At 62.2% G+C, this 16,150-nt stretch overlaps 1 protein-coding gene across 1 annotated transcript; it reads right to left on the bottom strand.

Moving 5' to 3' along the window:
• Positions 1 to 463: 463 nt before the first annotated feature.
• Positions 464 to 16,144, bottom strand: Chrna4 (cholinergic receptor, nicotinic, alpha 4 (neuronal)). The gene is made up of 6 exons (XM_005409981.2): positions 16,012 to 16,144; positions 14,550 to 14,701; positions 12,109 to 12,153; positions 11,916 to 12,025; positions 6,398 to 7,772; positions 464 to 2,779 (listed from the first exon to the last, which is right to left on the bottom strand). The coding sequence occupies exons 1-6, from the start codon at positions 16,088 to 16,090 to the stop codon at positions 2,654 to 2,656; spliced, it is 1,887 nt and encodes a 628-aa protein (XP_005410038.1). The 5' UTR covers positions 16,091 to 16,144; the 3' UTR covers positions 464 to 2,653.
• Between the last annotated feature and the right edge of the window lie 6 nt (positions 16,145 to 16,150).

Here is a 16,150-nt window from a genome sequence, read left to right as displayed (position 1 = left end):
CTGCTTCTCGAGGAGTGGCACATCATACTGAACAAGGCCACAGGGAGGAGCACCAGGCTGGTCAGGAGGCACAAGGGGCCCTGGAGGCTGGGCAGGACAGGACTCAGCGCGGGTGGCCAGTGTGGACACCACAGCAGGCTTTGAAGCAAGGAGGTGGCCTCTAGGGGCCTGGTAGGGGCCCTGGTTGGCTGAGGGCAGGGAAACATTGGCTACTGTGAGTTTGGACCGAGGTGGAAGCACAGCCCTTGATGTGCCTGCCTGTGGCAAGCACTGTACCCCAGGGAATCAGCTCTGGGAGGGGCAGTCACAGGTCTGAAAGGCCCCCGAGATGTCAAAACATTACAATGTACAGAAAATAAAGGCATGCAATTAGACACCAAGAGAAATGCGAATGTGTGCACAGGGAGACGGACACACAGCACCTTGAGCCCTAATGACAACAACCAGAAGCAAAGCCCATGGATAAACACACTGTGACTGTTTATTCAGACAGAACACTGCTCGGCAACTAAGAACCAAGATGCAGCACAGCGATGAACTACAATGCACATGACACAGACGAACACCGACATCACCATACTGAATGAGGAAAGCCCCAGCCCAAGGTTCTGACGTGCCATCCTCGCCCTGAGCCTGCAGGGCCTGGTGCTGCCAGGCTCAGGGGTCAGGTCAGAGCTGCTGCTGGCCCCAGCGGGGAGGACAGAGGCCTCGCAGCACTGGGGGATGGTGCCCATGCACTGGAAGGCCAGGGGCAGTGCTGTCCTCTTTCTTCACACTCACTGGCCCAGAGGACTCGGCTCGTGCATTTTGCCGTAAGTAAACTTTACCTCAATCACAAATCAACACTGCAGGCAAATATGAGAAGCTGGGTGCGGGAGATGCAGCCCTTTATCTCCTTTCCTGGCGTCGCTGGGTACAGGAGAGCTGCCTGGCAGGGGTACCCCAGCTACTCACTTGTCCTGACCCAGAAAAGAACATCTGCAGCTGCCCTGCCCAGGGGCTCCACAGCTGCCCACACATCTGTCAGCTGGATCTGCTTATGCAACTCAGATCTTGGAGCTCACATCTGAAATCTGCATCCTCCGTGACCTTCCAGCCTGCTTCCCCAACCCTCAGCTGCGTGAACTCACCCACCTGGGGTCTCTGGGAATGTCCTGGGGACCCTGCTGAGGCGCAGGCAGGGGGTGGTTGGCACCAGTGCAGACCTTGCTCAGCAGGTAGAGCCCTCAGTGCCCTGGGCCAGTGCGGAGGCCTGGGGATGCCCAGGATTTGGCGCTTAGGCCTCTGCATCCCACTACTGGTACAACTCAGGGCCCCTTTTCCCCAGGGACCCTAGGGTGTCTGCAGGTGGCAGCTATGGGTGGCATTAGCCCCAGGTGGCTCCCCCATCCTCACGTCACTGTCCAGCAGAGACCAGCAACCTCATGGTGGCTGCCACATGGGCCAGTGTGTGGTGTGCATCAGCTCCAAGCTCTTCAAGTTCTTCCAATTCTCCCAAGTACCTCCTGCCCCTGGCAAGATTTCAGCTCAGGCTAGAGATGAGAGGGCCTCGGGAACCGGGCCCCTTGGCTCGTGGGGGTCCATGGAGGGGCAGGGCTGGGGCCACTGCACAGGAAGATGCCTCCTGCCCTGGCGCCCAGGCACTTGGGATCGCTGTCTGCTGGGGGTACCACCTCAGCCCCCACACTTCTGGACAAGCCAGGAGGCCAGGTAAGGCCACTCCTTGCTCTGAGACCCTTGGAGGACAAGTCAGAAGGCTCTGGCCTGTCTGGAAGCCCCAGGGGTCCCTGACCTGTAACACGGCTTGGGCTCCTTCCACCCCTGCTGCCCAAGGTCCCAGTTGCGCTGCAGGGGACCATGGCTGAAGCACAGCGACTGTGACAGGAAAGCCTTCCTGCAGTCTGCCAGGCTGTATGGTGGGGGGTGTCAGAGGAGAGCCAGGAGCGGCCTGAGCCTGCTTGGGTCCCCCCAGGGGAATCCCCAGACAAGTGCCTTCAGGGTTCTGGGCTCACCGGGCCTCTGGGTAGTGCTTGCCACAGGTCCCCATGAGCCTGGACACTCGGGCCTGGCTGCACGGAGCCCCTCCGAACAGGGCTGTCTACACAGCTTCCGCATGAGTTTCCTCAGCATGGCACTCGGTTCTCAGGAACTGAGCCCAGCGAGACAAGATGAACGCACCTGGGTCCCCCTGGCGGGCAGGGCATGTGACGTCACAGCACAGGGAGCTGCCTGGGGTGCTGGACCCCATGGAAACAAGGGAGAGGGGACGGAGAGGGGACAGAGCCTCGTGACCCCTTGACAGGACACTCACGGGGCATCTGAGAGGCTCAGGCAGGCATGTGCCGTCTGCAGGTCAGGAGGGCCATGTGCCATCTGCTCTGGAGAACCTTTAATGGGCCTTTGCCACAACACTGCCCTGTGGACAGAACAATCCCATGCCAGCCCCCTGCCCCCTCCCGGCCATTGCATGACCGGAACCAGCACCCAAAGTCCAGCTCCCGTGGGAGGCAGTGTCTTTTTCCAAGGCTGTCTCACAGCAGGCACGGAAGATAAGGGACAAAGAGTGGCATGGCCCCCCGGAGCTGGGGTTCAGGGACAAGCAGGCCCAGTCCCGCTGCGTCCTACAGGTGCCTGGGCCATGCCAGCTCCCTCCCTAGATCATGCCGGCCAGCCAGGGCGGCAGGAACAGGCCCACGGTGCCCAGCAGGCAGACGATGATGAACATCCAGAGGAAGATGCGGTCGATGACCATGGCCACGTACTTCCAGTCCTCCTTCACCTGCAGACACAGACACTGGGTCACGCCCAGCCCTCGGCCTCACAGGCAACCAGACAACCTTCTGGAAGCCGGGGCTTCAAGCAGTGGTTCTCCACTTTCCACCGGCATGCACACCTGCACATACACCCGCACACACCCTGCGTGCACACACCGGTACACCCCCCGGGCACACACTGCTACACACCCCAAGCACGCACTGGCACACACCCTGGGCACACACCTGCACCGAGGTGATGAGTGGGGAGGGAGCATGTCAAAATGACCGTCCAGCTAATGTTGAAGGGCCAGTCCCTCGGCACAGTGCGGCTGCTGCAGGACCCCAGCAGGGAAGCACTGCAGGGCAGCTGGTGCCGTGAGCTGCATGTAAGGCACCTGTGTGTGGGACCCCTGGATTCGGATGGAGTGGAGCTCCCTAGGGCCTCACAGGAGACAGGGCTCACACTGTCCCCAGCTGACCTTACCCACCTGACAGGCTGCCTAAGCGCGAAGGAGGCAGAGACTGGCCGCTTGGGAGGGCTGCGTGACTGCCCGATGACATCTGTCCTCAGCTGGCTAAAGCTGGGGGAGAGGCCATGGAGACCAAGTCCACCTCCTCATTGCACAGACAGAAAGTGGGCCCCGGAGCGCTGACGCCCGCCAGCCTGGCTGTGAGGGAGTAGGTCGGAGCTGCTGGGCGATATGTCAGTTCCCGAGGAGGAGCCCCCATGGCAAGCGCGGTCCCAAGAGCCAGGGCAGGGCCTGACTGCCCATACCTCCCTCCTGCTCGGGGTGGGTGCCCACACTTGGCACACGCAGGGCCTGGAGCAGGTCTGGACAGGGCAGGCTGCCGGATGACAACTCCATGGCAATGGTGGAGCAGCTGGGACAGAGAGTGGACTGTGGCAGCAGACATGCACGAGGCCCTGTCTGCCTCACCCTGTCCCCACCTGGACTGTCCTGTGACACTGGAACACGGAGGCACGAGCAACGGAAGGAGGGGCCACGGCTACACCTCTCTGAGAGCGACCCCAGCCCAGGTGCCTGCCTCTGCTAGGGGGCTAGTGCAGGGCAGCCACTTCCCCAGGGGGATCCCAGAGCAAAGATTCAGGGCAGACTAATGTGTTGTCTGGCCAGGCCTGGGGCTAGCAAGTCCTTGGGGACTCCTCTGCACATGGCCCTGGCCTCGGCTGCTCTGCCGCCTGAGGCTGCTGCAGGCCCCTGCTCTGCCATCTGTCCTGTATGGTAGTCAGCCGTCTGGACAAGCCTGGGACAGCCCCTAGGCTTGACTGGAGCTGCTTTCAGGATGGAACCTGGGGCCAGCAGGATGGTGGACAGGAGTGGCCGGAACAAGAGACAGCAGGCACCAGCTCCGGCCAGCAGAGGGGTGGACAGGCCTGGCAAGCCTGGGACAGGGACAGAAGTCAGCTTTCCAGCTTAGGGGCATCTGCCCTGATTTTTCAAAGCAATCTCAGGCATCCTGATCGTTCTAAACCAAACCTACATGGCTGTGTTTACTTTCACAAAGCCTCAGAGCGAACACGGTCACTTCTAAATAAAAAGCCCCCCTGGGACTCCTGTTCAGGAGAGGCGGGGGCAGCAGGCCTGCAGGGCTCCTTCTGATTGCCTTGAACTCTTTCCCTATGCCCGGTGCTCAGCCCATCCTGAGAGGAACCAAGCGGCAGACCAGAGCCTCCCTGCTGTCCAGGGCTCCACCTCCAGTGCTGCTCCCCAGAATCAGAACCAGGTCAGCATCAGCAGATCGGAGTGGAGGGGGCCCTCAAGCTCCAGCTCCCCTCCTCTGAGCTGGCAACAAGCCAGGCTCGTGAAGATTTTGAGTAAACTTCTGATGGCATGGTGGTACTCAACAGCTGTTAGGGTTAGTGTCTGGATGTCCCCCTAAAGCCTCACACAGTCACAAGGGCAGCGGGGGCGGGGTGCTTTTCAGAGGTGTCTGAGTCTAGAGTTTGTGGTTGATTCATGGTCCAAGGCTGGGATTAAGGGTGTGAGTGCTTGACTGCCCTAGGGCGGGGAGCCTACATACACTGTAAGGGACAGGAGGCTTGTTCCTTCTCTCCCCCTCCTCTCTCTTGCTGCTTTTGCTGTCTTCCACCGCCATGGGCTGCTGCCCTCTGCCACGTGCCACCCCGCCTTGGAGTGAGCTGAGTATGGACTGAACCCTCCATAAGGTATTTTGTCTCAGCAATGAGAGAAAAGTAAGACAGCAGCCCACTCGCATGCCTCGGGAGCTGCAGCCAAACAGGTCCCAGAGCTGGCACCTCTCCCAGCAGGTCTGTGCAGCCCAGAACCTTCAGGAAAACTCCAGAATAGGTTCACAGCTTCTCGAGACTCAGTGGCCTGACTCACGGGAGCCATGACTCACTCCCTGGGTGTGGGCAGCAGCTCCCCTTCTTTGGGCTCTCATTCAGCTCCAGGAAGCAAATGTCTGACAGCTGGGGGCTGAGGCCGGGCAGGGCCTCGGGCTGGGGAGAGGAGCTGGCAAGCAGCCGAGGGGCCCTGGGAGGGACTGCAGCAGCAGGGATGTGGCAGGGCCAGGCCAGGGCAAGATCGCTGTGAAGGACAGTTGCTGAGTCAGAGCAGATGCAGCTGATGCAGCAGAGGCCCCGGCTGAGTGGGTCCTGACCTTCCACCCCTGGCCGGCCTCCAGGTCCCCCCCTCCAGTTCTGTGCCCCCAGCAGGCAGAGCCCGCGACGTGGCCAGCAGCCCTGCCAGCCGCACAGGGCCCTGAGTCCCAGCCTTATCTGAGCCAAGACCCGAGCCCTGGAGGCCCCTGCGTGGGGAAGGCTGGCGATGTCACAGAAGGAAAAGGGGGCGATACTGGCGGCAGGGGCTGAGGCAGTGCTAACCCAGAGCTGGGCCCACCGCCTGCGGGAGCCTAAGCCGCATGCCTGCCTCGGGTCAAGGACACAGCTGAGCCTGGAGGCCCGGTCACTATCACGCTGATAGAGAGCAAGAAGCAGGTGGGGGTGGGTCTCGGCCGAGGACCTGTGCTCTGGAGCCCCCAGGTCCCTGAGGGCCTTGCGCTGGGCCCAGTGACTCTGCAGCTCTTTCCCTGGCTTGGCCATGTGCATTTGTGTCCAGACCCCAACTTTTTTCTCTGGGAAGCCTCAGAGATTGTCCAGCCCCACCCACAGCCTCTGTCAGCCCCATTCCTCTCTCCTAGGCCCCGACACCTCTGCCCAGCCCGTGCAGGAGCCCCCCAGCAGGGCCGCATAAGGCAGAAATGCCTATGTTTAGGAGAAGGCACACGTGGACCGAGCCCCATCACCGAGGCAAGGGTGGCAGGAGATCCCACTGGTCAACCATAGCCTGAACCCTGCAGGGAAGACCTCTGCTGACCACTGATGCTGCTGGCCACCCTCACTCTGCCACCTGCCAGTACTTCCAAGGCCCAACACCAAAAGGGGCACCATCTTGGTCCTCTACCGTCACCAGCTACTCGGGGACACCTATTTATCTCCAGCTTGGCTCAGCGACCCACATGGTTGCCAGGCAGAAGCCACACTACATACCCACAGCTGAGCAGCCAGGGCCTCGTCTCGGTCATCAGCCAGAGACAGAGGGCATCTTCTCATCCCTTGAGGGGTACCTCCCAGACACAGCCACAGGACCCGGACTCACCGAGAAATCTGAGTCTTCTGCCTTCAGGTGATCGGCAATGTACTGGACACCCTCAACCGCCCGAGTCAGGGCTGGTGACAGGGGCAGGTGCCGGGGTGGCACTTTGGTGCCACGGGCCTTGAGCACAGTGACCGGGGACACCACCAGTGGCTCTTTCTTGCACGTGCACTTGCATGGAGAGGGCTGGTCTGGGGGCAGCTCAGCTGAGCGGGCCTTTACAGAGGTTGGGGGGCCAGCGGTCGGGCTGTTGGCCTGGGAGGCATTACCGTCCCGGGGACCGCAGTACTGGATACTCCGAGACCGGCACCGGACGCTGCCCTCTGCTGCCTCGTGGGGACTGGACATGTGCTGGACGCTCAGGGACCTGGCTTTGGTGAGCCCAGAGCCGCTGGTGCTGCTGGGTGGGGGACAAGGGCTAGGTGAGGGGCAGGGGCTGCCCTTCTCGGCCCCTGAGGGCTGCAGAGCAGGCGCCTGGCTGGAGGGTGACTTGCATGAAGGCTGGGGTTCCGCTGGCATCTCTGGAGGGACACTGAAGGACGGGGTGGGAGATGGACCCTGACTGCGGGAGCCGCTCAGCATGTTGGGCTCCCCCTCGGGCTCGGGCCAGAAGCGCGGGGTGCTGGCCATCTTGTGCATGGACTCGATGAGCCGCCGGCAGTTGTCCTTGACCACAGAGGGCCGCTGCATGAAGAGCAGGCGCGGCACGATGTCCAGGAAAACCCTGCGCACCCAGGCGGGCATGGTGTGCGTGCGCGGCGAGCGGTGGTGCACGTTGAGCACGAAGACCGTGATGATGATGGACAGTGTGACGAAGATCATGGTGAAGAGCAGGTACTCGCCGATGAGCGGGATGACCAGCGAGGTGGATGGGATGATCTCGGTGATGAGCAGCAGGAAGACAGTGAGCGACAGCAGCACGGAGATGCACAGCGTGATCTTCTCACCGCAGTCAGAGGGCAGGTAGAAGACCAGCACGGTGAGGCAGGAGATGAGCAGGCAGGGGATGATGAGGTTGATGGTGTAGAACAGTGGCAGCCGCCGGATGATGAAGGCGTAGGTGATGTCAGGGTAGATCTCAGCGCAGCACTCATACTTCCGTGTGTTGTAGGTGCCCACCGCGTCCACAATGACCCACTCTCCACTCTCCCAGAAGTCCAGCTGGTCCACACGGCTGTGCATGTTCACCAGGTCGATCTTGGCCTTGTCATAGGTCCAGGACCCAAACTTCATGGTGCAGTTCTGCTGGTCAAAGGGGAAGAAGGTGACGTCGATGCTGCAGGAGCTCTTGTAGATGGCGGGGGGCGTCCACTGTACCCGCCCGTCATGGAACAGGTGGGCCTTGGTCAGGTGGGTAACAGCAAAGTCCCCATCCGCACTGCAGGCAGGAGAGAACAGCATGAGGCCTGCGCACATCCGCACCCCGACATCCTCCCATGCACCTACATGCCCACATTGCACCAAGAGAGACCTGCAGCCTCCATGACAGACTCCACCGGTCACGGGGCCCTGGGGAGTTGGGCACGTGGCTCTGGGTGCCTCAGTTTATCACCCGAGTTGAGAGGGCAGCCACGTGGTCCAGAGAACACAGGAGGGACAGCTGTGCCTGCACACCATGCTGTGTCACTGCTGCTCGAGACAGCTGTCATCCCTCAGGGCAAGGGTATGGGGCCAGGCTCTGGCTCCTGCTTCCGGGGCTCTCGGTGTCCCCATACACACACACCTCTGAAGGATGCCGAGACGCTTCGGCGCCTTTGCCCTCTGAGTAGGTATCCCAGACTCTCCACCTAGCAGCCCCTCCTGCTGGCTGACACTCGAGGGTCACAAGCATTCGGTGCCAGGTCCTCCTCGGTCCTGGCACTGGCAGCCAGCCCTGCCGGGCACCAGTGCACAGCCTGGAGGTCACAGGAGGGGGCTGCGTCCTGTGCAGAGTGTGTACGTGTCCACTGGGAAGGGCCGGGGACTCCTCTGGGCCCAGGAGCAGAGATGCCAAGCTCAGCAGGGGCATGCTTCCCCCAGCCCATGCACGCTGCTGCCTTGTGAAGTGGGTGACAGGCTCAGGAGCTGCTCAGCAGACCTCTCCTGGGGCGGACATGCAAACAGCTCTGAGTGCCACCCAGCAAAGCTTCAGCGGGCACCCCGGGCACTGCCACATGTTCTGCAGGCGCCATTCGCCCATCATGGACCTCAGCACAGACCAGGTGGGTAGACAGGCCCACTGCTCTCCAGCAGGGCTGTCTGTCCCATCCGTGGGAGCCCAGACTCAGTGTGGCACCCAGCTTCCCCTGGGAAGGGCACTCTCTCCTGGCAACCTCAGGGACTCAGAGGCCACCTCCCTGCACTACAGGGTAAGGCTGCTGCAGCCCCGGAGGCAAGCATGACATTGGGTGGCCCAGGAGTGACACGGGGCTGGCACAAACAGGGGCCGCCTGCTTGAGGGCCAGCGTCTTGGCCTCTACCTATGCTTTAGAGGTGTTAGTGTCCTGCCACAGACTGGAATCAGCAACAGGGCAAGGGCCTGCTGTCCTTTGGGCCCCTCCTCCTGGTGGGCAGTCCTGACCGCTGGACTTCACAGTGATGTGTGTGCCTCAACTTGCTCACTGTGGGAACTCAGGGGCAGCAGCCGGCAGCACCCACAAAGCCCTGCTCTGCTCCTGGGTCGGCTCAGCTTCCCTCACACTTTTGTCCCCTGAAATGGGAGAACCTGGTCTAAGGTGCCACTCGTACCCTGTGCAACCCGGGCTCCCAGTGTCCCACTCTCCAGGCCTCAGGTTCCCTCAAGACCCAGGCTGTCCACCCTGATGCCAGCCTGGCAGCCACAGAGCTGCAGGGGCAGCAGCTGAGGCCTGGGCCCCTCTGGGCCGGCCCTGCCAGCCTCGATCTGAATGCAGATGGGAAGCATTTAATAAGTGCTGAGGCCTGATTAACTTCCCCATTAAAGGCGCCAGCGTGCACCGTGCTGGTCCCCGCACGCAGAGCAAGACAGCCCTAGCCACACGCAGCCTCTGTCTGCTGACTCACTGGACCCTCTGCACACCCCTTCTCCGTCTCTGTCCCCAAGACTTGGCTCGAAGGCCAGGGCCTCTCAAGGTCCTCAGGTAGAAGGGGCCCAGCCGACTGCTGTCTCCCCATCTAGTCCAGACCAGTCACTGGGTAGAGGCAGCCACGAGGGACCCCGGGGACTCTCCCTGCTGCTGAGCAGCACCCCAAGGTCACTGAGTGGGAGTCCCAAGGTCTCAGCTCCCCCCCGCGTCCCCCTCATTCTGGGCCAGCCACAGGCCTGCCTCGCTGTGCGGCCGCTGCAGATGCAGGGAGCCACCACCGCTTCGGCTCTGCACATGCATCCCAATGAGGCTCCAGGCGCGGGCCGGCTTCCTTCCGTGTGGAAGCCAGGGCTCCCTCGGGCGGGCGCGGAGGCGGATCTCGCCACACACCGCAGCCAGTGTGGATTCCTCTTCCCAGCCCCGTCTCTCCAAAACTCAAAGCCTTCCCCTCAGGCAAAAACGCAACTCTTCCCACGGCACGCAAGCGAATCCTGGCTCAGCAAACATCCACAGGAGGTCAGACAGCTGCAGCTGCAGTGGCCCAGCAGAGCGGGGTGCTCAGCTCGCTGGAGCAGCCCCAGGCCCTGGGTGTGGTCCAGGGCTCAGAGCCCCGTCCACCTGGCTCTGCTGCCCCCACTGCCCTATTCACCCTGCCAGCCCAGCCCACCGCCCTCTGGAGTCTGTGAGGAGGACTTGGCTTCTACACTCACGCTGCCTCACACTCACAGGGCTGCACCTGAGACCTCCCCACGCACGCTGCCTGAGGAAAGAGAGGGTCTCCGAGGACACAGGGCCCCCGCTCCTGCCCTTCCTGCTCTGGGAGCTGCTGTGAGGCCCCACAGTTGTGCAGGTGGTGCTGGGGGGACCCGTAGAGCTCCAGCGCCATGCGAAGCAGTTCTTGATTCTTTGTTCTTCCACAGGTGCCCAAGGCATGGCCCCTGAAGATCTATGGGCAACCCAGCCCTCAGAACAGCAGCTTCCAGGGAGCCGTCAGGGGGCGCTCCAGATGAGCGCAACGTTTCCCGTCCCACGTCCATCCCAGCACCTCGGAGGCCCAGAAGCCTGTGGCATGAGCATTTGGGTTGAGCTGCCTGACAGACCCATGAGCCTGCTCTGGACCTGCTCCAGCGCAGAGGCACAGCAAGCCCTTCTGCCCACCCACCAACACCAAGTCAGGGACTTCTGGGCTCTAGGTCAGGGGCCAATCTCGTGGAAGTCCCTAGACCGTGGGTCCCCAGAACCGACACCAGAGTGCGGGCCGCCCCTGCCGAGCAGCAGGGTTCACCCTGGCTAGCAGCTGCCGGGCCCTAAGTGCTGACCCACTCCCTCATGAGTCCTGGGCTCCGGAGTGCTGGTCCTGGGGTCCTAGACCTGCTTATCTGCCTGCCCACTCCCACCTGGGGCCAGTCTGTCCCGCCCTGGGCAAACCACTCGCCATCCCAGGGTGGGGCTGGGGCTTGTGGTTCAGACGGAGCAGTTGCCAAGGGCAGTGAGCCCACCCCACAGAAGAGCAGTGGCCACATTCTCCCCGCTCAGCGCTGGCTGCCTTCCCTTAATGCATCCTGGAGAACCAGCCCAAGCCCTTTCACATGACAAGGCTGTAGCCATTATGGGACTCAATTAAGTGGGAAGAGGAGCCCAATCGTTCCTAATCAAATAGGGACGTTTGTAGGTCAGGCAGATCCCTGGGGCCTGGAGGGGGCTGTGGGCAGATGGTCAGCACCAGGCGCACAAGGGGCTTCCACTTCTTCATTGTAAGTGCTGCAAGAGCTGCCGCCACCGGAGCCCTGAGCTGGAGAGCTGTCCCTGGGCAGATTCAGCTTAGAAAGAGCTGGCTGCTGTGCCTCAAGGACCAGTGGCCCGAATCCCTGGTGAGGGTCCACAGGACAAGCTGCAGCGGCCACATCCTGCCAGGGCCAGTCCCTGGAAACGCCATTCTGGCTCCCAGGTACAACAAAGCATCTCAGGGACAGATCTCAGCTCATCTTCTCAGGACCTGACGACCGGCTGCTTTACTTGAGAGCATGGTGCGCCGGGACTGCTGACTGCACAGTGCCCAGCTGTGGGGCAGTCATGGGGACAGCCACCTGGGGCCCCCTCCCCACCTCCCAGAGCACCCCACCACTTCGTGCTTTCTCCAGAAGGTGGACTTTGGCAGGAGGCTGGGTGTGAAAATCACTCCAGCAAGGGGAAGCAGCCCTGGGGCCTGTGAGCTCAACATGAGCACGACAGGGGCAGGGGTGCTGCACCCTCTCCTGCCCGCAGGAGGGAGACTGGCAGGAACGGACAGGAGACCCCTCTGCATAGTGCTGGTGTAGGCAGGCAGGACCCAGGCCCCTCTGGCTCCAACAATTCAGAACTCAGTACCCTGACATATTCAGATTCTTTGCTGCCAGGGGGTCCCCAACACAGAAAATGGACTTCTCCCTGATGGGCCCAGGCCCAGCCCTAGCCCCTCAGGGTTTCCCAGGGCTCACTTGTTGTAGAGGACGATGTCTGGCCGCCAGATGAGCTCGGAGGGAATGCGGATGGAGGTGACGTTCTCGTAGTCACTAGGGTCCCAGCGCAGCTTGTAGTCATGCCACTCCTGGGTAGGACAGAGCCATGGGTGAGAGGGGCATGGGGGAGAGCGCAGGGAGAGGGCAGGGGCGGGGCAGACCCCCCACTCACCTGCTTTACCCACACGTTCGTTGTCATCATCTGGTTCTTCTCATCCTAGGACCCAAGCGAGAAGGCAGCTTGAGACCCTCTTGGTGACACATCATCTCCTCTGATCCCGAGTTTCCTATCACAGCCACGGCAAACATGGCCAGTGCTGGACCTCAGAGAGAGTGAGCGCCTTGTCCCCGGAGGCACCCAAGCCCAGGATGGTGGCCCAGGAGCCCTGCAACTTTTCCAGAAAGAAACTGGGGACAAGGTTCCGCTGACTGCAGTGGCCCCTTCGGCTGCTGTTGGTTGAGCTCCTTCCCAGACACCTTGACAGCCCCGTGCTGCTCCCTCCCAGCTTTGGGGGAAGGTCACCTGAGCCAGCCCCTCCTTGGCAGGATGCTGAGGAGGGGGACATGGCTCACAGCACGTAGTCTGCTGCCCGGCCTCAGCATAGCTGCCACCCTGCACTGCCTATACAGCCTCACCCCACATGACAAGGTCCCTGCACAATCACATTCTCATGTGACCTGATCCCATGTCAGGAAGCCAGGAGTGGGGAGAGCCTCTCCCACCCCCGCTGGGGGCTCCAGGGTCCTCAGGAATAATCCATGGTGGCTGTGCCAGGCCCTCCTGTGAGGCATCTCTCCAGACCTCGTGGCCAGCTGTCACTCCCCCAGTGTCCTTGGAAGCAGCAGACGTCAACGAGCCTCAGCATCAGGTCAGGAAACCACTGGGGATTCCGTGGCCTCCTCTGCAGCTGGCACCAGGGTGTGAATCACACATGCATTACACAGCCCCTCTCCCAGACAGAGACCCAGGAGGCCCAGGAGTTTGCGCCAAGAGACACAGGCAGCAGGCACCAGGGCCAGCACAGGCAAGGTGGGCCAGATGCAGCGAGGCCTCTTCCAGCCACAGGTTCAGCCACAGCTCCGGCCAGGGGCCACTGTGTCGGCACACACAGCCTGAGCCCTCACAAGGGACCCCACCCAGCCCGCTGCTGGGAGCCACAGCCCTAACTGGGGTCTCAGCTGTGCACTAAGTCTCGGTGTCTCCTGGGAAACCCAGGGTTCTGTGGCCGAGGGGACACAATGGTGAGCCCTGACAGGCTCGGCTAGGAACTCAGGCGGTGGCAGACCTGGAGCCTTGAGCAGCGGCCAATGGCTGCCTCCGCCAGCCACCACTTTGCAAACATGTTTGCAAACCGCAGCAGGGTTGACGGAGCACGCACATCTTGCATTGTCCTCTGGCTGGGCCCCTTCCAGGGACGCTTCAGGAACGTTCAAGGGCTAGTTCCGGGACACCTCAAGGCAGGAGTCTGAGTGTCAGCTCCGAACAGGGTTCCCGGCTGGGGTCTATGTACAGCCCCAGGCAGGCCGGAAACGCACACCGTCCAAAGCCCCAGACGCTGCTCACTCAGCCCACATCTGGCAAGAACACTAGGGCACAGAGGGCCACCCAATGCAAAGTCAGGCTGGAGCCAGAACCTCCACACTGGCAGCCCCCCTTGGAAATGTTGCAGCACCTGCAGTGGCTGGCTACCCCATCCAGATTCCGGCTCTGTCCCTGGGCCTAGCAAGGTGGACTTCAGAGGGGCTGGAGATGGCTGGATCCCTATAGGAAAACTCAAGCCCTTCTAACCAGATGGCCTTGGCCTCCCCAGTTGCAAGGCCCTGGTCTGTCCCTCCCTCCCGCTGACCTGCCACAGCCCACACTCCAAGGCCTACCGTGACAGGCAGGGTGGTAGGTGCTGCTGAAACACAGTAAGACCCTCCAGGCTGCGCAATGGCACCCAGCCAATGACCTCAAAGATTGGTTCCACTCCCAGCAGAGCAGCTGAGCCTGGCCAGGAAATGCTGGGTGCATAACCGAGCTTCCCTGCTATGCACAAGGCCCTGGGTCTCTTGCAGCACGCTTCTAGCGGCTGTGACACGGCCTTCAATTGCTCCCCTGAACAGGGGCTCCTTACACTCCGGCCCACGCTGCAGGGGCCCCAGCTAGACCCTACATGCCCTCTCAGCAGACTTCTTGGACCTTCAAGGTCCACAGAGCCTGAGACTCATCCAGAACCCAAACCCAGAGCTCAGATACTCAAGAGCCTCTGGGATTAGGCCCAGGTCAAGGGTATCCCTAGGACACAACAATGCCTGCCCCGCCACCCAGTGCCACAAGAAAAGCCCCTGCAGCCCAGCTGTGCGAGGCTGTGGTACTGCCCGTCCCTGCCCGTTGAGGTGTTTTCCATTATTGGCTGCTGAAGGGGCCAGAGCCAAAAGCCTGGTCACCTGGTTTTCCTCTATGGAGCAAGAGCGGGGCTGTCAGGAAGGCACACCTGCTGGGCTCATTCTGGCCAGCTTGTCATGGCCAGACACGGAACATGAACGCTTCAAGGTGTCCTCTGCCCGTCCCAGCCGCCCTCCTACAGGGCCTACCCTGCAGGGTTACGCAGTCGCCCTGCCCACACCTACCACGTCAATGAGCTGGGCAATGGACAGGCCGAAGCGGACAAGGACCACATCTGAGATGTTGGCCACGGGCCGGGACCACTTGTTATAGCCGGAGAAGAGGGTCTTCAGGAGCCGTTCCTCCGCGTGGGCCCGGGTCTCCACGTGGCTGCGCACTGTGGGAGAGACAGGCAAGCGGCCAGTGCAAAAGGGCCGGTGTCATCCAGGCTCCTCCTCCATCCAGCGTCACACAGGCCCCTGCCACAGCCCCTTCCTTCAGCTCCGCACAGTCCCCACCCGCCTAAAGACCCCCACATGTGCTGCTGCCTCTCCAGGGCGTGCTCTGCCCCACTCCGAGCCTCAGCTTCCCCTGCCTCCAGAAGGTAACTGTACCTTCCTCGGGGAAGCCTTCTCCAGACTGCTCAGGTGGGGTCAGGCCTTCCTGGTACCCTGCACCTCACCACAAAACCAGACAATGGATCCAGCTTGGGGTGCAGTAGAGGCTGTGTCTCCCAGCAGATGGTGACTACTGAGGGAAGGACTGCGTTACAGTGACCGGCAGAGACAAAGGACAAGAGGTGACAGCAGCACTGGGACAGAGGAGCAGAGAGATGGGGGGGGGGGTCCTGTTCCTGCAGCGCCTGCTTCCTGCACAGAGGGAGCTGTGCCTGGGGAGCGGTCAGTGCTGCCACTGACTAGGACCCCAGGAGCCTCATGGCCACAGACAGCCTGTGTTGCTGGGTAGACACACAGGGTGCCTTCCCTGAGACCCCACCGGGCTTCCAGGGCGGGCCCTCCCGGACCTCTGGTGGCCTCAGGGCCTCCCTGCCTCCTCGGAGCAGCTGCTTCACAGAAGGGGAGAACCCGGCTCCCCGCTGGATCTGCTCACCTGGGAACCACCCACTGCTTGTAGACACCCGGGAGCATGGGCTCCACGTTTCCCCAGTTCATTTGACCTGGACGGCGCGGGGCCCTCACTGAGGAGGCTGGGGTCAAATTCCGGCTGGAAGCCCCGGGCTAGAGGGTGCTGCAGAGTGGCTGCCCAGAGAACGGGAAGAAGGGCAGGCGGAGGGAGCCTGGGGGAGTGGAAAAGGCGGGGTGGGGGCCCCCAAGGGCACAGGCTGCTCCACTCTGATACCCTAAACCCGGAGCAGACCGGGGTCTGCAGGTAACCTGGTGAGGGAATAGCCCGCTCGGGCACTCCGGCTGGAGGTGCTGGGTCGGCTCCGAACAGGAAGGCAGTCGGAACCCCTCTCTCCCACCCAGACCCCTCTCCCGACGTTAGCGGAGCGAGGCTCCTTCCCGGCTGGGCTCAGCCTGCGTCGAAGGACAGCGTGCGCCTCTCGCGGATAGGGGCGTCCCCGTGGCCGCCCCGCTGCGCGCACCCGAGCTTTAGCACTGCAGCCAGAGCCTCCCCTCTTCTGGCTTCCGGGTCCCGGGCACCTGGCCCGACGCAAAGGGTCTAGCTCGGCGCCCCGAAACTTACCCGGCAGGAGGCCGGTCCCCAGGAGCAGCAGCAGCCCGGGCAGCAGCGGGGGCGGCGCCCCAGGGCCCCCGAGCTCCATGGCGCACCGACCGCTCTAGACGCGGGCGGCTCCCGGCTCCGCCGCGCCCCCGCTCAGAGG

The sequence above is a fragment of the Chinchilla lanigera genome, unplaced genomic scaffold (assembly GCF_000276665.1).
Source record: "Chinchilla lanigera isolate Chin_1 unplaced genomic scaffold, ChiLan1.0 scaffold00127, whole genome shotgun sequence".
NCBI classification, from domain to species: Eukaryota; Metazoa; Chordata; class Mammalia; order Rodentia; family Chinchillidae; genus Chinchilla; species Chinchilla lanigera.
The sequence above is the reverse complement of the archived record's forward strand: the minus strand, read 5'-3'. Positions and strand labels throughout refer to the sequence as shown.

Bases quoted from the DNA above. Each gene is read 5' to 3' on its own strand.
- Chrna4 (XM_005409981.2), bottom strand. From the start codon at position 16,090: ATGGAGCTCGGGGGCCCTGGGGCGCCGCCCCCGCTGCTGCCCGGGCTG. The intron at 12,154-14,549 runs GTAGGTGTGGGC...CTTGGGTCCTAG, and splicing joins TTGCCCAGCTCATTGACGTG to GATGAGAAGAACCAGATGAT. The intron at 12,026-12,108 runs GTGAGTGGGGGG...TGTCCTACCCAG, and splicing joins CGAACGTGTGGGTAAAGCAG to GAGTGGCATGACTACAAGCT.